The sequence below is a fragment of the Pinus tabuliformis genome, chromosome 3_1 (assembly GCF_031772625.1).
Source record: "Pinus tabuliformis cultivar Carrire ecotype Pingquan chromosome 3_1, CPIR1, whole genome shotgun sequence".
NCBI lineage: Eukaryota > Viridiplantae > Streptophyta > Pinopsida > Pinales > Pinaceae > Pinus > Pinus tabuliformis.
Window position 1 is genome coordinate 305123441 of NC_142301.1, and position 24574 is coordinate 305148014.

Here is a 24574-nt window from a genome sequence, read left to right on the forward strand (position 1 = left end):
TCAACAATCTATGCAACCTTGCGACCTCTCCCCTGCGACCTATTTTTCTTCGTGACCTCACAATCTATCCTTTATTGCGACCTCTCCTCTCTATGCAACCTACAACCCACTCTCACCCTGCGAGTCCCCTCAAGTCACATTCCTACATGCGACCTGGCCATGCAAATAAAAGTTGCGACTAGTTACTAGATCTGCGACTTGCGACTAGTCATTGGTTTTGCGATTTGCGACCTCCCTATGACTTTTTTTTTGTATTTTACACCTAGACTCTATCATTCTTCATCCTTTGCGTGTCCCTCTTATGCCATCACTCTCCAAAGTGTCCTTTCCTTGCAAGCACTACACCTCTAATGCAACCTGCAATTACTTTTCAGAATTGAACCTTAACCGTTTGCCACTACCAACTAAGATAGCAACTCACACTTTGATTATGAAAATGACTCTTTGGCCCTTAATCGTTCTTTCCATCACCAATAGCCATTGCCTACCCTCTATCATTGCACCCTGCAACTAGACTTGACCATCTTGCTTCCTTAGGTCGCGAGTCACGCTTTTAGTCACTTGCACTATGACTTGAAGATGTGACCAACACTGCGAAGTGGAAATGCGACCAGCATAGTGAAGAGGATATGCGACCAGCACAGTGAAGAGGAAATGCAACCAACACTATGAAGAGGATTTGTGACCAACACTGTAATTTGAAGTTGCGACTAGCCTCTGCTAATGCAACTTGCGACTACCCTCTGCTTATGTGATTTGCGACTAGCCTCGTGTGATGCGACTTGCAACTAGCCTTTGTTGATGCGATTAGCGAATTACTCACAACCATCTACAAATGTGACTTGCGACTAGGATTATTCTCATCGCATGCAATCCAACCAAGTCACACTTTGAAACTGTAACTGTCACTAGGAAGTGCAAATGCGACCATAAGGAATATGGAAGGTCAAGAGTCATGAGGGTAGATGAGAGGTCACAGGAGAAGGTGAAAAGTCACCTTCCTTATTTCTATAAATAAACCCTCATGCCTCATTTGTAAGGGACTTTAGCACTTGAGCTTAGACTAGGAGTACATAGTTTATATGTGCTTGAAGAGCTAGAGGCATTCAGCTCTTGGCATCTAGGAGGGTGTGTTGTGGTGAGGCTAAGGATTTGCATTGGATGATGGTATGAGCAGCCCATGTTCCACTAGTGGGCTTTGAAAAATTGCAAGATATGTACTTGTATATGCAGCAACATTAATGAGATGTTCTTCATTTATGGCACTGATTCCCATGCTTACTCATAGTGGTTGTATTGGTTGTTTGATATTTTCATTGTATTTGTATGTGTGCTTTCATACAAGCAATATGTTATGGATTGGTTTGTAGTTGTTGCATGTATGTTTGCTTTCGAATCTGTGCTTACTTATTCCACGCCATATCAGTGACCTATTGTGAACTAATTTGCAATTAACCTTTAGCATGTTCTTGCTTATGTATGTCTAAGGTGGTTTTGGCTCACTGATCCTTCTCATGGCATACTTCTTCTTATGGTTGTTGTGACTTTCTTGTACCTCTTTCTACAAACTGTCGATCTTGGGCTGACCTTGTCCCATTGTTTGGGCATTTCATTCTTGCCCTCACTCCGACATCTTTTCATTTGACGGCCAAGAGCGAAACATTCATGGTGGTAGTCAAGCCCACATACCGGATGGGGCTCTTATCCCAAACAGTGTGAGGTATAATTGGGACTTCACACCGGGGAGACCCCCCTAGCTGTTGGCAACATCCAGCACCGTCAACAGAAGGTCTTAGGAGGAGGCTGGATTACAGTTTATGAGGAAGCTGCAAGGCCGAAATTGCAAGGTCAAAGTTGCAGGACGAGTTGCAGTATTGAAGCTGGCAGGTCGAAGTTGCAATATTGAAGCTGGTTGGTGCAGAATCAAGGAAGGACTAACTTGGTACTAGGAGAAGGACTTGGTACAGGGTTTGGGTCTTTGTATCTCATCTTAAGCAAATTCTAAGAAGAGAAGAGTTTATGGGTTTTCCCCTTAGAGGGTTTTTTCCCTAGCTTAGAGCCTATATCTATGTCTTCCTTTTGTTACTATTATTGTTCTTGATATTGTTTGATGAAAGATCTAACTAAAGAAGCTAAAGAAGATAACTAAAGATTTACAAGCACTATCAAAGTTAAGGAAAATAAGATATAATAGTGGTTGCCTTACATTTTATAAAATGGTTTCAGAGCTAAGGTGAACAAGGAAGGCAGTTGGAAGGACACTAGAAGGAGTTACTTGTCAAGGGGAAGGGAAAAGGAGACTCTCTAGGAAAGACTGAAAAAAGAAGACTTCAGAAGGATTGAGGACTCACTGGTAGAAGACCTGGCAGGAGGGTTTCTACCAAAGAAGATCAAGTCTACATCAAGCCCACATCAAAGGAAGATCTGGAAAAGACTTCAAGAAGAATATTGACCTCTCTCTGGAAACAGGTCCATTTGTAAGGCATCCTTAAAGGAAGCATCAAGAATCTTGGAAGTGGTTGTTGAAGGAAGCATCTTTCTAAGACATCATCAAAGACTCTTCAAAGATCTTGAAGGCATCAAGAAGATTGTTGACATCATCAAGGAGAATCTTGGTCATCAAGTAAGTAACATATTATTACATCGTGCACAAATCCTCCAGTCATATGGGTTCTTTCTGCAAGAGAGCAACAAGCTCATCGGGGCATCAAACTATCTAGCATGGAAGAAAAGAATTGACTTGATACTCACAAAACAAGAAGTAATAGAAAATGTTACTGGGGAAATTAGTGAACCTAAGAAGGATAAGACACAAGAACTAGCAAAGTACAAGAAAGGGGAAGTAGGGGCTCAAAGGATCATAGTTGAATAAATTAAGGATTCTCTTGTTCCATTTGTATTTTGAGGGTTTCCAAGGCCATGTATGACAAGCTAGTGAAATTATACTTGGTAAGTACAACAAGTCAAAAGATGTCGTTAAGGAACAACTTGTACAGAATGAAGAAACCAAAGGATGAGGATGTCACATCCTTCCTCATGAGAGTCTCTCAACTAATAGACCATCTGCAAGGACTTGGGGAACCAATTATTGATTCTGAAGTAACCATCTGTGTACTGAATGCATTGCCACTAGAATGGAGTAGCTTTGCAACAAGCATCTACTCCAAGAAGGATTCAACTCCCTTTGATGAGTTGTGGGCGCAATGCATATTGGAAGAATCATGGATCAAGGTCAAGAATGATACTGGATCTGATGAGAAATATCAAGCCTTTCTAGCCCAAGTCAAGAAGTTGAAGAAGGGAAAGTTAGGGAAGTCCAAGAAGAAAGACATGTCCAAAGTACAATGTTTTGGATGCAATGAATTTGGACACTTTAAGAGGGATTGTCCAAATAAGAAGAACAACAAGAGAAAGGAAAGGAGTGAAGCTCATGTAGCCGAGGCAGTAGGAGAACCTGAGAAGAAGGCAAAGAAGGAAGAAGTGAAGGATCTTTACTACTAAAGAAGGTTCACTGATTGTCAGGTTCTCTGCAAAGTTTAATCTTCCTTTTAGGATAGTATGTTTTGCATATCATCGTAGAAAGAAGCATATGATAGTAGCATGTTTAGAAATTACATGATCAAGTTGCATTGTAGAGATCATCTAGATAGATAGATAGATAGACCATTTTGCATATTGATCATCCATGCATTGTCTAACACTATGATAGAAGTTGTCATCCTGCTTAGTCGAATCATCATGATTCAAGAAAGACCATCATTTTGAAAGGTCTTTGGGAAAAGCATCATGACAAGGTTAGTAGACATTCCATGTAATGTGGAAACAATATTGGTAAAGGGATGAAGGAATGCAATGGGTTAGGATGTAGGCTCTTTGTGAGATATATAAATAGCTAGATGATCAGATGAAAGCATAGGAATGTGTGCTCGATATAAAACTTTGGATAAGATTCATATGTATAGAATCTTGTAGATGAAAAGTTGGTCATAAAATATGCTTAGGTATATGGATATATGATGCTTGAAAGGAATAAGATTTGACTTACTTAAGGATGTGTAAAGAATTTAAGACTTTTTCTAGAATATATGTATAATAAGGATTAACATCCAGTATAGTCTCCAAAAGAAAAGTTGTAACTTGGTAATCAAGTTCGATCCTTGGGCACTCTAATGCACGAAGGAAGTTTCAAGTGGAGATGGTCGATGAGGATGTTGATGAGAAGGTCAACATGATGAGGTAAGTCTAATTTGTTTATGATTTGGTTATCTGGTTAACATATTAATTTGCTACCTAGAAAAATGTTGCAGGAATATATGATGGCAGTTGAGGCAAGTTCAACTGTACGGATTGAGGATATTTAGGGAAGCTCAATATCTAATACCTGGCAACTGTGAAGTCAAGATATGGACATCTTGGGATTAAAAGGTAGCAATGCAAGTGTTAAAATTTGGGTACCGGAGGACAAGTGGTTCCCTAAGGCTTTGATCTTTGGCCTAGGGAAAAGTGTCCAAATATATTTGTACTTTTCTCCTAAAGTGACTTTATAAGTGGTATAGTCAATTTAATTTAAAAGTGACTTTATAAGTGGTAAAGTTACATTTTAATTTAAAAGCAACTTTATAAGTGGTAAAGTTACATTCTAATTTAAAAGTGACTTTATAAGTGGTAAAGTTACATTCTAATTTAAAGGTGACTTTATTAAACTCAATGAAGAATTAGAAAGTGAAAAAGTGACTATGGAAATAAAAGGCTAAGTGGGTCTTTATTTAAGTGGGTGAGTTAAAAAATAGAAAGTGAGAATTAAATGCACATTTATTCTCATCCCTAGATCTAAATGAATCTCAGCCATTAGATCTTAGAGTAACCCAAAAGGTCATTTAGAGAATAAAAGGAGAAGAGAAGAGGAAAAGATCATTCATTCTTTCATGAGCATTTGAGAGAAAGAGAAGAGAGAGCAAGGAGAAAATTTCTGAGCAGTGAGGAAGTGAAAGAGAGCAGCAACAAGGCATTTCAGTGAATCTGGGCAACAACATTTATTGGCACGCATCCCATGGAAAAACCGTACAGCAGGAGAACGGCACAGAAATCGAGGAAGAGGGACATCAATTTCTGGTCACGTTTTTTCGAGGTTGGACGTACACCATTTAATGTTGTTTTATTGCTGTAAAAATTTATGTTTTGGTTGTTTGCTGATTGGCACGATTTTCGAGGTGGAGTTCAAGCACGGAAATCGAGATAAGTTGTAATTTGTGGTTGCTGGAATTTTTACTGTGTATTTCAGTTTCTCTATGAAAGCATTTTAAGAAATAAAGAAGAGCTCTCAAACTGGTTTTCCCCAAGAGTTGTAGGGGGTTTTTTCAAGGTCACATTGACCTAAAATCACTGTGTTATTTTCTGTGTGTGGCTATCATAATTTTGCTATGTTTTATTTCCGCGATTTCAGCAGTTGTGAAATCTCTAAATTTGTGTTTTCAAAAAATTATTGTTATTTCCAGATTTTAGAATTTTTATCATGCTTGGATTTAAAACTAAATGCATGGAGTGATAAGGAAAACTGATAACCAGAGTGGGGGTTGAAATTTCTTCATGGTATCAGAGCTTGGTTGGCTGAAAAGCGCAGTTTGGGACAGCAAAGTGAAAATTACAGCGAGCTAATTTTTACACAGAAAACAGAAACCTTTACCACAGATTTGAAAATTTCAGTTTGGTAGGACAGTGAAACATGTCTTTGGGTTTGAGAGTTGAAGACAGGTTGGATGGGCAGAACAACTATAGTGCATGGAAGGAGAGAATCCAGAGCATCTTTGAGGAAGCAAAAGTCTGGGGCATTATGGTAAATACCACACAGAACCCAGTGGCAGTACCTGCTGACCCTGTACAGTTGGCAGAGTTTAACAAAAAAAATGCTAAGGCAAAAAGATTGATTCTGGAAGGAATCAAAGACCATGTCATTCCTCATGTGAGAGGAAAGACTTATGCACATGAGATGTGGACAGCCTTGACCAGTCTTTACTAGAGCTCAAATGAAAACAGAAAAATGGTCTTAAAGGAGAAACTGAAGGCCATTAAAATGGCTAAGACTGACAGTGCTACAGCATACCTCACAAAGATCACTTCAATGAGAGATGAGTTGGCAACCGTAGGTGAGATCATTGCACCCACTGAGTTGGTGAGAATTGCTTTGAATGGTCTTCCCAAGACTTGGGAGAATTTTGTGGATGGCATTGTTGCACACGAAAACCTTCTCGATTGGGAGAGGTTGTGGGATGATTGCATTCAAGATGAGATCAAAAAAAACCATCTTGGGGCAGCCAAACAGGTGGAGGAGGATGACAATGTGGCATTGTTAGCAAGAGGCAAGAAGGGCAGAGCAAAGAAGCAAGCTTCCAACAGTGGAGGCAAAGGCAAAGGTAAAGGCAAGCAACAGAACAAGGAGAAGGACTATTCCAAAGTCAAATGTTGGAATTGTCAAAAGTTGGGACATTATGTTGTTGTGTGTCTGGAGAAGAAGAACAAGAAAGGGAAAGACAAACCCATGGCAGCTTCTGTAGAGATAGAGAGCTTCTCAGAGAGATTTGATCGGGAGTTTGGGTTCATAGCTTGTGAGGCCACTAGTGCAGGATCACCTGCCATACAGGTTCAGAGGGAGTGTGCATTCCCGCTACTAGCAGAGCATCTTCTAGCATTTGGTATGTTGACAGTGGCGCTTCCCGCCACATGACAGGAGTCAGAGAGTACTTCTCAGAGCTTTCAGAGGGTGATACTAATATGGAGGTAGTACTTGGTGATGATAGCATTGTTAGAGCAGTCGGTGTGGGGCCATTGACATTTGATAGGGGACCCAAACCTCCCTTGAAAGTGGCAGATGTTCTATATGTGCCTGGAATGAAGAAGAACCTAATATCCGTCTCAGCACTTGAGGATAGGGGTATGATGTGTTGTTCAGGAGAGGACAGGAGCTTATTTAGGGGAACTCCAGCTTCTTCAGCTAGAGAGATTGGTGTGCGCCATGCCAAGGTGTACAAGCACTCATTCCAGCCCCTGTTGGCATTGAGTAGCAGCACCCGAGATAGGATCAACAGCAGATCTAGCAGTTCAGAGTTGTGTGAGATTTGGCACCGCAGGATGGGGCACATGTATCATGGGGCCTTGAGTACATTGCGAGAGATTACCACTGGTGTGCCAGATTTCAATTTTGATCACCTTGATGTATGCAAAGGATGTGCTATGGGGAAGTTTTCCAGATCCCCTTTTCCCAGCAGTGACAGCAAAGCGATCAAGATCCTTGACTTGATACATACCGATGTGAGTGGTCCGATGTCTCATGTATCATTGAGTGGCTATGAGTACTATGTTTTATTCATTAATGACCACTCCAGGAAGACCTGGATTTATTTCTTGAAGACCAAGAGTGAGGTCTTCAAGCAGTTTCAAGAGTTCAAAGCTCTTGTGGAGATCCAGATAGGTAGGAAGATCAAGGTCCTCAGGTCGGACAATGGAGAGGAGTATACCCTTGGTGAGTTTGTAGATTTTTGTGTTAAGGCAGGCATTAGAAGGGAGTTCACAATTCCTTACTACCCCCAGCAGAATGGGGTTGCGGAGAGGAAGAACAGATCCATTGTAGGGGCTGCCAAAGCCATGCTTCATGATCAGGGGTTACCTTTATTTTTGTGGGCAGAGGCCTGCAACACTGTTGTGTACTTGCAAAACAGGAGTCCACATCGTGCCTTGGGGAATGTGACTCCGGAGGAGGCTTTTTCTGGGAAGAACCCTGATGTTGGGCACTTTCGTATCTTTGGGTGCCTTACATATTCCTATGTCCCCAAGGAGAACAGGACCAAGCTAGAGCCCACTACAGACAAGGGCATCTTTGTGGGTTATAGCGAGACCTCGAAAGCTTATCGGATTTATATTCCTGCGCAAAGGAAAGTGGTTGTCAGGCGGGATGTGAAGTTCGAGGAGGAGAGAGCTTTCAGGAGGTCACAGGAGTTAGAGTATCCAGAGTCACCAGACCCTCAGGAGCAGCTGAGTCAATCACAGGGATCCAGTGATCAGGGATCAAGAGGCACATCAATTACAGTGTCAGGTCCATCAGTGAGCAGTGGCTCTCAGAGTCAGGTGGGTGGTTCTTCGGGCAGCATGCAGGGCAGTCCGCAAAGCAGTTCACAGGGTAGTCCACTAATGGATAGTTCGCACGGTACTTCAGCATCTACAGGCACAGGTTCAGGCATGAGGTCAATTGACAGGCCTTCAGGAGTTCAGGCTTCTGATGATGATGAGGATTCTTTCACTCCGGTGGGAGAAGTATGCTCAAGGAAGAGGAAGCCTAAGTGGCTTCAAGATACCTTGCGCGAGGCCACATCAGTTGCTGGGCCAAAGAGACAGGTTAGAGAGAGTAAACCACCTGAGTGGTTCTGTAGTTACATGGCATTGGTAACAAGCATTGTTGACTCTGAGCCTTCTAGTTATGAGGAGGCAGCGAGCCAGCAAGTCTGGAGAGAGGCCATGATGGAGGAGTATTCTTCTATTACGAAGAATGATGTTTGGGAGGTAGTGTCGAGGCCTGAAGGTAAATCATTTGTTACTTCCAGATGGCTCTACAAGATAAAGCATGTTGCAGATGGCAGCATTGAGAAGTTCAAAGCTCAATTTGTGGCGAGAGGGTTCTCACAAGTAGAGGGAGTTGACTATGAGGAGACCTTCGCTCCCGTAGTTCGGTATAAATCTATTCGTTCCATTATATCGATTGCAGCAGAGATGGGTTGGAAGATCCACCAGATGGATGTGAAGACCGCATTTCTCAATGGCTTCATTCAGAAGGAGGTTTATATTGAGCAACCGCGGGGATTTGAGGTGCATGGGAAGGCGTCCCATGTATGCAAATTGAAAAAGGCACTCTATGGCCTGAAGCAAGCTCCTAGAGCTTGGTACTCTAGGATTGATACATACTTGCAGCAGTTGGGTTTCACAAAGAGTGAAGCTGATACGAACCTATACTTCATTGTGGTGGGTGAGAAGCCTCTCATTCTGGTGTTGTATGTTGATGACTTGATCATCACTGGTGCAGAGAGACTCATTGAGGGCTGCAAGAGAGATCTTGCTTCAAAGTTTGAGATGAAGGATATCGGCTTGATGCATTATTTTCTGGGATTGGAGGTGTGGCAGGAGGAGGGGCATTTCTTCCTAGGACAAGGGAAGTACATTGTGGATATTCTTAGCAGATTTCACATGAAGGACTACAAACCCATGTCTACACCTATGATCACTAACTGGAAGAAGCTTCACGCTTCTGATTCCGAGTTGGTGGATCCTACTCTATACAGATAGTTGATTGGTTGTTTGATGTATTTGGTCAACACTCGACCAGATATATGTTTTGTAATTAACACTATGAGTCAGTTCATGTGTGAGCCCAGGAGAGTGCACTGGGTGGCTGCAAAACACATTCTTCGTTACTTGTAGGGGACTGTGGATTTTGGTCTGGATTATAGACAGGGTGATGGAGTGAGATTGGCAGGGTACGCAGATTCAGATTGGGCAGGTTGTGCTTTGATAGGAAGAGTACTTCCGGGTGTTGTTTTGGGTTGGGTTCCGCAGTTGTGTCGTGGATCAACCGGAAACAACAGTCAGTTGCATTGAGTTCAGCTGAGGCAGAGTATATGGCTACTAGTTTGGCTAGTTGTGAGGCCATATGGCTTCGCACGATGTTGTTTGGTCTATTTGGTCAGGCATTGAGACCTTCAGTGATTTATTGTGATAATCAGAGTTGCATAAAACTCACGGAGAATCTAGTTTTTCATGACAGGTCAAAGCATATTGAGATCAAGTATCACTTCATTAGAGACTATGTCCAAAAGGGAGCTGTCAAGCTTGAGTACATTTCCACAAATGAGCAGGTAGCAGACATTTTCACCAAAGCCTTACCACGGGGCAAGCATGTCTACTTCAGAGACAAGATGGGAGTGGTGAGGAACACTTTCCTCGGTAAGAGGGAGTGTTAAAATTTGGGTACCGAAGGACAAGTGGTTCCCTAAGGCTTTGATCTTTGGCCTAGGGAAAAGTGTCCAAATTTATTTGTACTTTTCTCCTAAAGTGACTTTATAAGTGGTAAAGTTACATTCTAATTTAAAAGTGACTTTATAAGTGGTAAAGTTACATTCTAATTTAAAGGTGACTTTATTAAACTCAATGAAGAATTAGAAAGTGAAAAAGTGACTATGGAAATAAAAGGCTAAGTGGGTTTTTATTTAAGTGGGTGAGTTAAAAAATAGAAAGTGAGAATTAAATGCACACTTATTCTCATCCCTAGATCTAAATGAATCTCAGCCATTAGATCTTAGGGTAACCCAAAAGGTCACTTAGAAAATAAAAGGAGAAGAGAAAAGGAAAAGATCATTCATTCTTTCATGAGAATTTGAGAGAAAGAGAAGAGAGAGCAAGGAGAAAATTTCTGAGCAGTGAGGAAGTGAAGGAGAGCAACAAGAAGACATTTCAGCGAATCTGGGCAGCAGCATTTATTGGCATGCATCCCAAGGAAAAATCGTACAGCAGGAGAACGGCACAGAAATCGAGGAAGAGGGATAGCAAGTTCTGGGCATGTTTTTTCGAGGCTGGCCGTACAGCATTTAATGTTGTTTTATTGCTGTAAAAATTTATGTTTTGGTTGTTTGCTGATTGGCACGATTTTCGAGGTGGAGTTCAAGCACAGAAATCGAGATAAGTTGTAATTTGTGGTTGCTGGAATTTTTACTATATATTTCAGTTTCTCTATAAAAGCATTTTCAGAAATAAAGAGAAGCTCTCAAACTGGTTTTCCCAAAGAGTTGTAGGGGGTTTTTCCAGCGTCACATTGACCAAAAATCACTGTGTTATTTTCTGTGTGTGACTGTCATAATTTTGTTGTGTTTTATTTCTGCAATTTCAACAGTTGTGAAATCTCTAAATTTGTGTTTTCAGAAAATTATTGTCATTTCCAAATTTTAGAATTTTTATCATGCTTGGATTTAAAACTAAATGCATGGAGTGATAAGGAAAATTGATAACCAGAGTGGGGGTTGAAATTTCTTTAGCAAGAAAATAACTTGGAGGTCAAAGGAAGATCACTTTCAAGAAGTAGCTATGATCAACTTGAAGTTTGGGAAGGCCCAATGCAATGCCTTCATATCAAAGAAGAAAGTGATGTGCAAGAAGATTGGCCTGGCACCTGTCACAAGAGAAAAAGGTGGCTCCATGATACCTTGGAAAGAGAGAGCCAAGCAGTTATGAAGAACTTGTAGTTGATACTCTTATGAAGACAAGTTCTTAGGCTTGCGATGGTGACTTCCCAAATGGAAAGGAAGTCTAGATCTCCTCTGATTTTGAGAGGTAGTAAAGGAGTCTCCTTATATAGGCGTAAGGTTCTATTCTCAAGATTAAAGGAGAATAGGGATATACTCTCTGGTTGAGAGGGAGTGATGTGGGACATCACTTGTGCGTTCTCTTCTTTAGGTGATGAAGAGAGAATGACGGAGGATTGGATAAGCATCTGCAGTTTCCTTGTGGATAAAACATCCAAAAAAGGAAAGGTACCGACACTCTTTGAGGATATGACAGGTATCCAAGAGAAGAATGGTCAAAGAGGACCGGTATTTTTTGAGGACTTGGGATTGGAGATCCAAGATAAGAATAGTCCTAATAGGACATACCTTGTAGACATTCGGATGGGGTATGCACCTTGTAGAGGTAGTGCAGTATCAGCATAATGCTCTTGATTAAAGAGAGCTTGTCTAGTTAGGCCTCAGAGACAATGTTGATCATGATGATGATGCTTATAGTATGGCTTATCAATCCGACTCTTCTTGTGAGAACTCTTCAGTTTGAGATATGATGTTGTACTGGTTGTACAATTATAAATACCTCCCTAGTTAAGAGGGAGTGTTGAAAATGTAACTAGTTTTCATCTTCGTAATTGTTGTACTCATTTCAATATGTATCCTATGTAACAAACAAGAAATGAAGAAAGAAAAGTTATTATTATTAAAGCATGGGTTTCATGCTCATTATTGATGTTCTTCCAGGTAAAAACATGTTCTTCGTGCTTCTATGGTTTGTTAGATCTTAGGATTTATTGTCATGATTCAAAGGAGTCAACATCATGTTTATAAGACCCTTCCAGGCAAAATGTAATTGTAAAAAGAATTATTTTTGAGTCTAGAAAGTCCTGGAAACTCCAAAAGTACAAGTCGGCCTAAAGGAGGGAATTAGGCCCCTTGAGAAGCCTAAATAAAGAAGCATTTCGACCTCATTTGGATTCACTCACTCCACAAGTTCGATCTATCAAGAAAGTAGTTGGGAAGCTGGAAGGAGAGTGAAGGTCTAAGTGAAGAAAGAAGGATGAAAATATTTTGTTTTTGGGCTCTATCTCTCTCACACATGCAAAATTATAGGGTTTTTGGGTTGCAAGAAGAGGCCGAAGTTGCAAGTTAGAGTTGCAGAAGGACGAAGTGCAGTGACTTGTAGCTAGAAGAGAGAATACTCTATCTAGACCTCGCTGACCTTGGGATGAGCTATCTTGCTCTAGGAAGGTCTTAGGAGGAGGTTGGATTAGGGTTTCTAAGGAAGCTGCAAGATGAAATTGCAAGGTCAAAGTTGCAAGACGAGTTGCAGTATTGAAGCTGGCAGGTCGAAGTTGCAGTATTAAAGTTGGTTGGTGCAGAATCAAGGAAGGACTTAAGGAAGGGTTGTCTTGGTACTAAGAGAAGGACTTGGCCTAGGGTTTGGGTCTTTGTATCTCATCTGAAGCAAATTCTAAGAAGAGAAGAGTTTATGGGTTTTCCCCATGGAGGAGTTTTGCCTTGGCTGAGAGCCTATATCTGTGTCCTCTTTTTGTTGATGTTATTTTTCTTGATATTGTTTGATGAAAGATCTAACTAAAGAAGCTAAAGAAGATAACTAACGATTCACAAGCACTATCAAGGTCAGGGAAAATAGGATATAATAGTTGTCGCCTTACATTTTCTAACAATCTTGATGTCACGAAGTTGACTCTTTAAGGAAATGATGTGGTTGAGATTGTTGACCTCATACATCCTAATCAATTTGTCATACATCTCCTTTGACTTCTTCAGCTTGGACACATAAGTGACGAGATGATCTTTGAGAGAATCAATGATGATCTTTTTAGCCTTGATCTCACCCTTCTTGTACTTGGATTTGGCATTGGCATTGGCATTCTCAAGAGGTTCAGCTACCTTTCCTTCAACATACTCCATCACATCATTCTCTTCAAGAGTAAGATCCAATCTAGCCCTCCATGCTGCAAAGTTGGAGGCATCATTCAACTTTTCTTCAATCTTGAAGTAGGAGGAAGTCATCTTGTCCAAGAGAGTTGATCACCAATCAGCAAGAGAAGTGTCTCAAGGATGAATTCTCTATTCTCCAATGGCTAATATCTTCACCTCAGCTCTAATCCCGTGTTAATTTTTCGCAAGTTCTATAATGTAATAATTACTTAAAACAATGTAGCATTCAATTTCATTCACCCCAGTAACAGTTAAGCAATTATAGATAGAACAGTAAACAGTAATGCACAATAGAAGATAGCCAAGCACAATGAGACATAGAGATTTTTGGTCAAAGACCAAGGCAAAACCCCACAAGGGGGAAAACCCAAATCAATTCTTCTTCTTCTTAGATATTCAATCAATGTTCAACTGAGATACATAGTCCAATTTGTACATCCATAAACATTCAAAGTCAAACTTTGACTTTCCCAAGTCGAAATTTGACTTTCCCAAGTCAACCAAGTCAAATCCAATCAAATGGAAGAGAAACAATAGAAATCTTCTTACAGTCAAAGGGCCAAATTTTAGCCTGCAACTTTCACAGGATATTCAGTCAAAGTCAATTGTCATAGCCTGCAGTCAAAGAATAGAGAAACAATCTAAATTTCGATCAACTACAGGGTCAAAGATTCGGTCAACGCAGAGAATATTCCCAGTCAAAGATTCAATCTTCTTTCCTCAATCAAAGCTCAGTCAAATAGTCCTTGCAATCCTCAGTCGAAGGAGAGAGAGTTGACCTGCGATCAACCTTAGTCAACATGCCCAAAATAGAGATGAATATGCAGTCAAATAGAGTCAACGTCTTCCTAAAATGATCAGGCTCCAAGACAGTCCAAAACCCTCAGTGAAACAGATCCAAATAGCCCAAGTCAACGCAGGTCAAAGCAAGTCAAAAAAGAGAGAAAGATGCGGGTCAACACTAGTCAGAAAGTCTCCTTGCTCCTTCGCACATGTGGATTGACCCTGTAATTTTCAAATCAAATTGTTGTGTGAGAGATGTTCCAAATCAGCTCCATCGATGCCTCTATTTATATGTGTTTAAGGAGGTGTCTTTTCACTTGTGGAGCCGACTTGAACTTCTTAGGGTCGACTTGGTCCAAGTCAAAATATGAATTGTCTCCATTAATTTGCTAATGAAAATTTTGACTGAAGTTGCCAATCTTCAACAATATCAAAGCTCCAACTCTAAGAGAAAATCATATCTAATTTTTCAGGTTACTTCAACGAGCTAGAAAGCTAAAGCTCAAGACAGCCATGTCAGTAACCAATGTGAAAGTTAAGGATAGACTTGATGGGGGTTTCAAATTTCTTGCCAGGAAAGGCAAGAATCTTAGTGATCTTGAAGGAGCAATACTTGTGGGAAGTCGAGTCCAACACATGCCTCAAGGAGCACACAGACACCTGCAGTAGTAGGCACTATTGTACAGGAAATGTGGGATAAGGACAAAGGCATAGAGGGTGATTCTTGAAGCTATTAAAGATCCTCTGATTCTGCATGTTCTAGAAAAGACCAGATCTAAGGAGATGTTTGATGCCTAGTATCACATTTTTAAAGTGATAACATGAGTTGAAAAATTATTCTCAAAACTAAGCTCAAAGAGTGCAGAATGAACACCTCTGACAATGTAACCAACTAACTTATGAGGATCACACAGATCCGTGACCAGCTTGCAACTATTGGATGTAGAGCTAGTGAATGTTGCTCTGGATGGGTTCACCAAGGCTTGGGAAACATTCATCATGATATATGTGCTCGAGAACATCTTCCCAATTGGGAGAGACTTTGGGATGACTGCATCCAAGAGGAGACTCGTGAAGAGTCTAGGACCAGCAAGCAGGGAATTGGAGCAACAGATGAAAAGTTGGCCCTGGTCGACAAGACGAAGAAGACTAAAGGGAAAGCTTCCATCAAAAAGGGTGATAATCAAGGAGAGGGACAACAATCTGAGCATAAGAGAGATATGATCAAAGATCAAATGTTATATTTGCCATGAGAATGGCCACTTTACTTCTCAGTGTCCATAGAGGAAGAAGGGCAAGGGGAAGTCGCAGACAGTTGCAGCGACAGCAGAGACATAGTTGAGCGAGCTTGCTTCCAAGTTCGAGAGTGACTTTTCACTTGTGTCTTGCCTTTCTACCAACACCATTGCTAGAAGCGCTTGGTACTTGGACAGTGGCACCTCTCGCCACATGACAGAGGCTAGAGAGCTATTTAGTAGTTTTGCAGAGGATGACTCAGGGATCCATATTGAGCTTGGCAATGATGCCAAGTATGCAGTGAAGGGACAGGGGACAATTCAATTCTAGCTTGAGTCAGGAGGGTCCTTTGATGTGCAGGAGGTACTCTATGTACCTGGCCTAAAGAAGAACCTTTTGTCCATCTCAGTCATGGAGAAGAAAGGTTATGAGGTTAAATTTCGGAGGGGCAAATGTTCATCGGCCCAGAGGGAGCTAGTCCAAAGACTGCAATGAGGATTGGAGTCCGAGAGGGGAACCTATATAGACTTCAAGGTCAGCCTACTCAGGCACTAGTGCACACCAATGAGAGCATGTGCAAGCTTTGGCACAAGAGGATGGGACATCTCCATTACTGAGACGAATAGTCACTGGGCTTCTAGACTTCAATCTAGACTAGCAAGGGGTGTGCAAATGGTGTGCAGTTAGCAAGAATGTCAAGGCATCTTTCCCTAGTAGTGAGACTTGATCCAAAGGCATTTTGGATCTGATCCATTCTAATTTAGCAAGGCCTATGTCAATATCTTCAGTAAAGGGTGCATCTTACTATGTGACCTTCATTAATGACTTCTCTAGGAAGACTTGGATCTACTTCATGAAGACCAAGGGTGAGGTCTTTAGTCATTTCAAAGCTTTCAAAGCTCAGGTGGAGAACATTAAAGGAAGGAAGATCAAGGTATTGAGGACAAACAATGGGGTGAATACACCTCTAATGAGTTCACAGATTTCTGCTAGGAGAATGGGGTTGCAAAGAGGAACATCGGTCTATCATCAGAGCGGTGAACGTTGTGATCAATGATCAGGGTTTACAGACATTTCTGTGGGTCGAGGCATGCAACTCAACCATGTATTTGCAGAACAAGAGCCCACACAAGATTTTAGAGGATAAGACACTGAAGGAAGCATTCACATGAAAGAAGCCTGAGATAGGACATCTCAGGATATTTGGCTATCCAGTCTACATCCACATACTTGTGGAAAAGAGGACAAAGTTGCAACCCTCAGGTGAGAGAGGCATTTTGGTGGGATACAGCTAGGATTGGAAGGCGTATAGGGTCTTCCTAATAGACCAAAGGAAGACATTGTTGAGCTGAGATGTCAAGTTCGAGAACTTGGCATCTCAAAACCTACCAACAGTTGGAGAGGAGCATCGGGAGGAGGAAACAAAGGAGGAGCCGAGAGTAGAGACTTCTAGTAACAGAAACATCTAGCCTTTAGTGCAAGAGCAGTAGTCAATTCCTTTGACATCGATTAGGAGGCCTAGGTGGGCGATGCTAACCTTGCGAGATGCTCAAGGGCATGTTGAGCTTCCCAGGACCACTTTCTGGGAGAGCAGACCTCTGCAAAAGTTTCTGACGTACATGGCTTTGATGACCAGCATCATAGACTCAGAGCCTTCCACCTTTGAGGAAGCAGCTAGCTAGTAATTGTGGAGAGATCCCATGGTGGAGGAGCACAACTCCATGAATAATGATGTCTGGAAGATTGTATCGAGACCAAAGGGGAAGTCATTTGTGACTTCCAAGTTGTGACTTCCAAGTGGCTTTACAAGGTAAAGCACGAGGAGATGGTAGTGTGGAGAAATACAATGCCAGATTTGTGGCTCGCGCGTTCTCTCAGAAAGAGATAGTAGACTACGAGGAGACTTTTGCTCCTGTAGCCAGATACTCCTCTATTCGAGCAATTCTTTCAATAGCTTCTGAGATGGGATAGAACATCCATCAGATGGATGTGAAGACCACCTTCCTCAACGACATCATTGAAGAAGAAGTCTACATCGAATAGCCACAAGGGTTTGAGGTCCATGACAGAGAGACACATGTATGCAGGCTTAAGAAAGCCTTGTATGGACTCAAACAGGCACCCAAGGCTTGGTATGCTAGGATTGATAGTTATCTGCAGGGCATAGGCTTCACCAAGAGTGAGGCAGATCTAAGCCCCTCATTTTGGTGTTGTATGTGGACAATCTCATTCTGACAGGTGCAGAGAGACTGATTGCAGGTTGCAAGTCAGATCTAGCGTCAAAATTTGAGATGAAGGATATCGAGTCGATGCATTACTTTCTGGGACTTGAGGTTTGGTAGCAATCGGGCAAGATCTTCCTCGGGCAGGGGGAGTACACTTTAGAGATCTTTATGAGATTCAGGATGGAGGATAGCAAATCGATGGCTACTCCAATGGTGACTAACCGGAAGAAGAACGATTCTTCAGTTTCAAAGTTGGCAAACTCCAAACAGTACAAGCAATTGATTGGCTCGTGGATGTATTTGGTCAACACTCGACCAGACATTAGCTTTCATGTTAACACCCTAAGCCAGTCCATAGTGGAACCGAGGGAGGTTCCACTGGGTTGCAGCTAAGCACTTGCTCAGATATTTGCAGGGCACAATGCCTTGGTGGAGATGGTGTAAGGTTGCAAGGGTACTTACATTCAAACGGGGTAGGCAATGATACAAATTAGAAGAGCAACTCTAAGTGTTGCTTCAGTTTGGGGTCAATAGGAAGCAGACCTCAGTGGCACTGAGTTCAGCTAAGGCGAAGTACATGGCGGTCAGTCTAGCTAGTTGTCAAGCCATTTGGCTTTGCAAGCTACTCACAGGATTGTTTGGTTAGAAGCTTGAGCCAACAGTGATCCACTACGATAACCAGAGTTGTATCAAACTCTCAGAGAATCCAGTGTTTTACGACGACTCAAAACACATTGAGATCTAATACTACTTCATCAGAGACATGTTGTTGAGGGGAGTAGTGAAGCTCCAATATATTTTTACAGAGGAGCAATTAGCAGACATTTTCACCAAGCCCTTCGTGAAGGGCAAGTTTGTCTGGTTTCGAGACAAGCATGGAGTGGTGGAAAATACTTTCCTCATTAAGTGGTTGTGTTAGTGTTTGTAGCTCAGAGAGGTATTTCCATGAGGGTGTCTACCTATGGCAATCACCATTAAAAGAATTTTATGTTTTTTCAAAAGTTCACTTTATTAATTAATTAATAAAGTGGACATTCTTTTACTAAAGTAATTTTTAATTAATAAAGTGACAATTTAATTAAAAGAGAGCCATTGATCTCACAGTCAGATCTCAGTCATTAAAGATTAGGCTTTTGGCTCATGTCAAAGTTATAAAAGAAAAAGAGGGCAAAGGACAAAGACACACTAAACATTCATTTCACAAGTCACGTGAGAGAAGAAGAATATCAGAGATCTGATTTTCAACAATTGACGAGGATTTCTGTAGTGTTTCAGCAATGAGAAGGTAGCTAGCCCAACAGAGCAAGTCGTACCATCACCTGTACGGATTCTATATCACCATACGAATTCCGTACAGCCATACGGATTTGGGGGCAAACTGCCTTGATTTCCGTGCAAACTGAAATTTTCAGGTTTGTTCTTTTGATTAATTCTCAAGCCATTTTTCCCTGTAAAGGATATCTTGTAAGTTCTGAAGAAAATTTTGAATGATGGAACTGAACTAGAAGGGAAGAAATATTTGTGTGCTGTGTGATTGCTTTTCTCGTTTTCCGCTGCATGCAAAAGTTAATCTTACCAGCAAGTAACTAGATCTGATCTGTTTGCAGAAATAGCTGGTTTTAGGATATTTTAACAAGATAAGATATTTTGCAAGGCCTCTTTAGGGCCAATATCATTAGTATGATAGTATCATTACTTCTTGCTTTCACTCTATCTTGGTTATGGGAGGAACAAGTGTCAAGAAGACTCCCACACCTCTGAGTTGAGTTGAGGTAGATCTGTGAGACAACATACTTTTCCCCACATGGAAGGGAGGAACATCATCTCTACACCACATTAAAGTTGGACCCACCAAAGTATGGCCCCCCAAGTTGTATCAGGAAACAAGACCTCCGTCATGATATTCTTCCTTAAAGCTCAAATGTTAGGGCAGAGAAAGCATCTCTCTCCGTAGCTCCTTCCAATATTGTATAGCCAAGCTCCCTCGACCTTGGGCACTCTTTGGATGACATCATCAAGCTTTGTATTGATTCCTTCGCAATTATAGATTGGGATAGGGATGCCTCTTCTTCCTGTCATTTCTTTTATTTCAAATTACAATGCTAATGTTGAACTAGGGCCTCAAACCTCTTATGGTTTTTCACTTCTCCTTTGCCTGGTGCATGCTCTCTTCCTTCTTTTAGAGTCACGGGCATCTCTTTTACTTTGACAACATTTTAGCATCTAAGAGTGTTCTTGACAGCCAGAAAATTTTGTAGCCACTAATTCTACTCTCTAGTCCCATTGACCTATTCCTTGGTCATTTGCATAACTCTAAAAATTATCTTATGTTATCTTATCTGCACAAGTCCCTATTGAGCTTGCTTCTGGCCTTACTCAATGCTCTCCATCGATGGTCACTTGCTTCATCCTCCATCATGTAGTTCTGATAGCATGTAGGATTTCACCCATGATCACAGAACTGTAATAAGCATATGAGAGAGCACAGCACGATAAGGTTTCTACCCTAGCAGAGACAGTGCACAAGAGATATTCATAGTTAAAGGCACAAGGCCATATAGTTAAGACGTTAGAGACATGATTCTACACAATAATTATCTGCATCAATAATGTTAATTAGGTATATTATATTGTTATGATGAAGCTTTGACTTTATAGCACCCCATAATATACAGTTGTCAGTTATCTATCAAAAAACTGTAAAGGGGTAAGTCAATTATTATGAATCTGCCCCTACAATTTGTACGTTTTGGTATATATAGCTTTGAGCTTTCTTCTGTGTATCTCCTAATGGAATACTGTAACTACAATGGCATCCAACCTTTACAGACGGAAACCGACTAACAATTGATTTAACAGCAGAAAGCACAAGTCGATGAGTTCTCAAATTTCAATACGCAATTCAAAAGAAATTCACATTCTTTTGAGCTTAACAAAGTATAAAAGCTACATCTGTTCTTAATGTTTGGTCTGAATCAGGATGAAATGAAAAATGGCCTGCCATGAAGACAGTTACCAACATTGAAAGCTTTGTTTTTGGTTTGAGGTTGAGCCCCCCCATTCTAGATCCAAAAAGAAACAAACTTTTCATAAAAAGCATAATTTGCTCTTATGCCATAACTCAAATGAGTGAATTCATAATAGATATGAACAATAAGAAGGCTTAAAGGCATGCAACTGGAAAGGGAGACAGCTACAAGGCAAGCATACTTGAACAAGCACTCCTGCCATTATGAATCCATATCATATCTCTGTTAAAATTTAAAACAGCATAATTTAGTGTTGCAGAACTGGGATAAGAGTCAGCGATGACCCAGTGGAGGTCACAATTCATTGACTTGGGAACTCCACAAAAAAATTGGTAAAATCAGCGAAAATCGGTGAGCATTAAAAAAAAGCACAAAATTAGAAAGAAAAAAAAACTTTTTTTCAACTAAATTCAGATATCTTTGCCATGCATTAAACACCACTTTTCCCTCTATTGGAAAACTGAGGCGATGTTCTAACTCATGGAAGTTGAAATGAACCTGCAAGTGAAAATGGGCAATACAAACCCCAAAAAGTCACTTTGAAACAGATTTCTGCCCCTCCCCAGCAGTTTTTTTTGTAAAGTTGGGAAAAATACAGTAGCTTTGTGGTTTATTGGAAGAAATCACAAGCCTGCCAATACTTTCAGAAATGGTCATTTGTTTCAGGTCAAGTACTCATTTTGGCTTGGACTCACCAATTGAGTCCTACAATACTAATATGATTAAATTTACTCGAATCCAATGCTTTCCAAAAGGGGAGCAATGCCAAAAGCCCACTCAAGTTGATGACACTTACTTCAGTTTCCACCACAGGCTCAGGAACCCTCGAGTACCATGCAGGATCTTCCTCCTGCAAAGAACCAAACAGCTCCATTTCATGTAACTCTACACAAGATCTGAATATTACACAATATCTCAGACTAACATGCAATTGCATGCTGATTAGAAACAATTACAGAGGCAAGATAAGAAAGAAACCAGACACATTGGAAAAGTAGGATCATTATCACCTCCAAGATTTTGACAAATAGCCTCATTGCCTCTGTAGAAGCCAGATTACCAAGGCCATTCCAGCTGCAAAAAATAACATTCATTGCTCCTTTTGATTAAACAGTGTAATAAAGGACAAATACCTTTTGATTTACAAAACCCATTTCCGTTACTTCACCCATAATTAATGTTCTTCTTAAATCTTATATAATAGCATGCATATTATAGAAAAAGAAAAGTGTGATCATACTTAACCCCAGAACAACATCCCTGTATAAGAACAGATTGATGAACACTAGACTAACAAAATCATACTTACCAATAAACAGTTGTGTATTTAGCTAGAACTTTTTTTCTTGTTGACTTACTTACATAACACATTTACCTGGGATGAGTTTTTTAAGAGGTGCACTAAGCAAATAATATTCTTTTCAACATAATATACAATTTAGATCTTCACCACCTCATATTAGTTTGACTAATTTAGAAATAAGAATGGTTCTTTCTTGTACATGCCCCGTAATCTCTGAAAGTGATGAAAGCAATGGCAGCTTTGAGCCATGTTGCTGCAAAATCTAGCAGGCCTTGGAGACGGGTACCCTACAAGGCTAAACTAGACCAAGTGACAACAATGGAGTTATGGCCCACTGTCACCACAGCCAAAACCCCCTACTCTTTACGGATTTTCACCAATGGGAGGAGTTTTGGTATATGAGGAGGTCATCTAGGATTGATATTCAAATGTTAAGGTAAAAGGTGATTTCAAATAAGCACTCTACAAGAAAGACACAACAATGGCTCAAGGCTCCAATTGGAGACAATTCGCTTTCTATGACCTAGGGGTTGATCGATTGGTTGAGTGTTGGAGAAACCCAAGACCAAGATGCAAGAAAAAGGTTTGCAATGATGATTTTCAATGAAACAAAGTTGCATGAAACCCTCAAACAAGCCTCTAAGTTGAAGCAACACAAACTAAGGCTTTACCCTAGGGCTACAAACTAGAGCAAAGAAATTTATGAATAAGATTGAAGTGGATGCCCACCAAAAAGAGAGATTTTGAGGCAAATATCCTCCTCTTGATGGTTAGGCTCTCCAATCCCCAAAATGTTGCTAGTTTATGAGCTTATCCTTGAAGAGGCCAACATTAGAGAGAGAAGAATTTATAGAGTGAAAAAGAGTTTTATCACCAACAAAGTAGACCAATTCCTTATCCCTTGGGAGAATGGAGTCTATGATTTGATAGGACAGCCAATAAGTTTCCAAGGAGGCCGAAATTTTGATGCCTTAGCAGCGAAAACTTCAAGCAATTACCTATGCAAAGGATAATGGATTTTTCATGGGAGTGCCAAGAAAGGTTCACCAATAGGACATTCATTCACATGTTATGCAATGAGTAATGCATGCAATAGATCATCTAGATAGCATTCAATATATCTTCAACAAATTAGGGCATAATTAGAATAACCTAGAATCAACATTATTCCATACATTAGACATAGAAAATAGATATTCAACAATTAAATTCACTTACAAGATAACATGCAAAGATTCCATCCATTAATCCAAAAATAAGCAAAATCAGCTCCAAATGTCAAAATGTACTCATAGATTCCAAGCTCTCCACAAGAAAGAAGGTCGAATTTAGCTAGAGAAGCTGAATCCTAAGTGTGTGATGATGATTGTTACAAATGACTCCTCTATTTATATGAGGAGGTCGAGTTCCTATTTTAGCCTACTAGCCCTTAAAATCATAAAATAATGTGTTAGGTCAGAGGTCGACCTAGTAGCCAATGAATAAATGTAATATTCCTAATGCAAAATAACAGTAAATAACAAAGACTTGCACTAAGCTATAGCAACAAAAATCCACACATGCATGCACAATCAGTAAACCATAGAATATGAGCAGTAAATCTAAGTTGTTTTATTAATATCCATGCTGGAACTGAGTACAAATAGAGTGGAATGATGGAACCTGGACTTGCTTCTGCAAGCATGCAAAACCCAGTTGAAAGATGTAGATCCTCAAGGCTAGAAATGGTTCAAACTGGTAACTCGCACTGCCCAGAAATTCTGTTGTTGCTGCTTAAGGTGAACTGCAGTATTGACCCTCAAATCTTCTCCAAAAATTCTGAAAAATTTACTGAAGACTCCACAAAACCCAGAAATATCTCGGCCTAATTCCTGCTGACCCAGAAGGCCCTAAGAAGTGTGAATTTCCCAGCTAGCTAGTTTTGCACCTAACAAGTGAAATACTGTTGGAAAATGGCTCAATCCTCCTACAAAATAGCTGAGAATTATCTGCAAAATCTCTTCCGGAAATGGATCACTTTCTCAGCTGCAACTCCAGCAATAACTCCAGCTCCCAACCTGTTAACCCCTGCACAATGCCAGAAATAGAAGAAATCGGACTAGAAATATCCCTCTGTCACAGCCCTGCAAAATAGTGCCAATCTCTGCCTTTTCCCAAAGGAAAATCTCCTATAAAAGTCCGGATCCTGCTACCAAAAGGAGTTGTTCCAATCAAACACTGTAAATCTTCTTCTACGCCTAGGTAGAGTGAATATCTGAGAGAAATCCCTACAATAACTCCTGTGGAAGCCCTGAAGTAGAATCTCCCAAAGCCTCACTAGGGAGACACTCAAGATTCTCCGAAGTGAGGGAGAGTTTCACTTGAAACTCTTGAGCTAAACAGCTCTGCTCCTCTTCTGCACAACAGCCTCCAAGAGAGAGATTGATCTCAAGAAATAGATGGACAAAAGATGAAAAAACGGAGCCCCCATGTGCTATTTATAGATGTTGGTCACTTTTTCCTTAGTGGGTCCCCTTCTCCACTAATTCAAACACCCTTTCTTTTCCTCCATCTTTTCCTAATGTGAATTTCTCAAGGGGGTCAAATTCCCTTTTTAAGTGGTCCTCACTTTCCACTAAAAATTAATTTCCCTTTTTCTCTAATGTTTATTTCCCCCTTTTTCCCAAAATTAAGTGTTAGTTTTTATGGTATGTTTTATGCTTGCAACAATTACTTCAA

The 24574-nt window shown here is 40.6% G+C and overlaps 1 protein-coding gene across 3 annotated transcripts in view; it reads right to left on the bottom strand.

Moving 5' to 3' along the window:
* Positions 1-24574, bottom strand: part of LOC149186997 (acyl-CoA-binding domain-containing protein 4-like) — a 252052-nt gene that overhangs the window by 160697 nt on the left and 66781 nt on the right. For all 3 annotated transcript variants that reach the window (XM_089411257.1, XM_089411255.1, XM_089411256.1), the window contains exons 3-4: positions 21564-21627; positions 21350-21403 (exon numbers count right to left, since the gene is read on the bottom strand). In XM_089411257.1, the coding sequence (XP_089267383.1) occupies positions 21350-21403; positions 21564-21627 (118 nt within the window). The remainder of the gene's footprint in view (positions 1-21349; positions 21404-21563; positions 21628-24574) is intronic.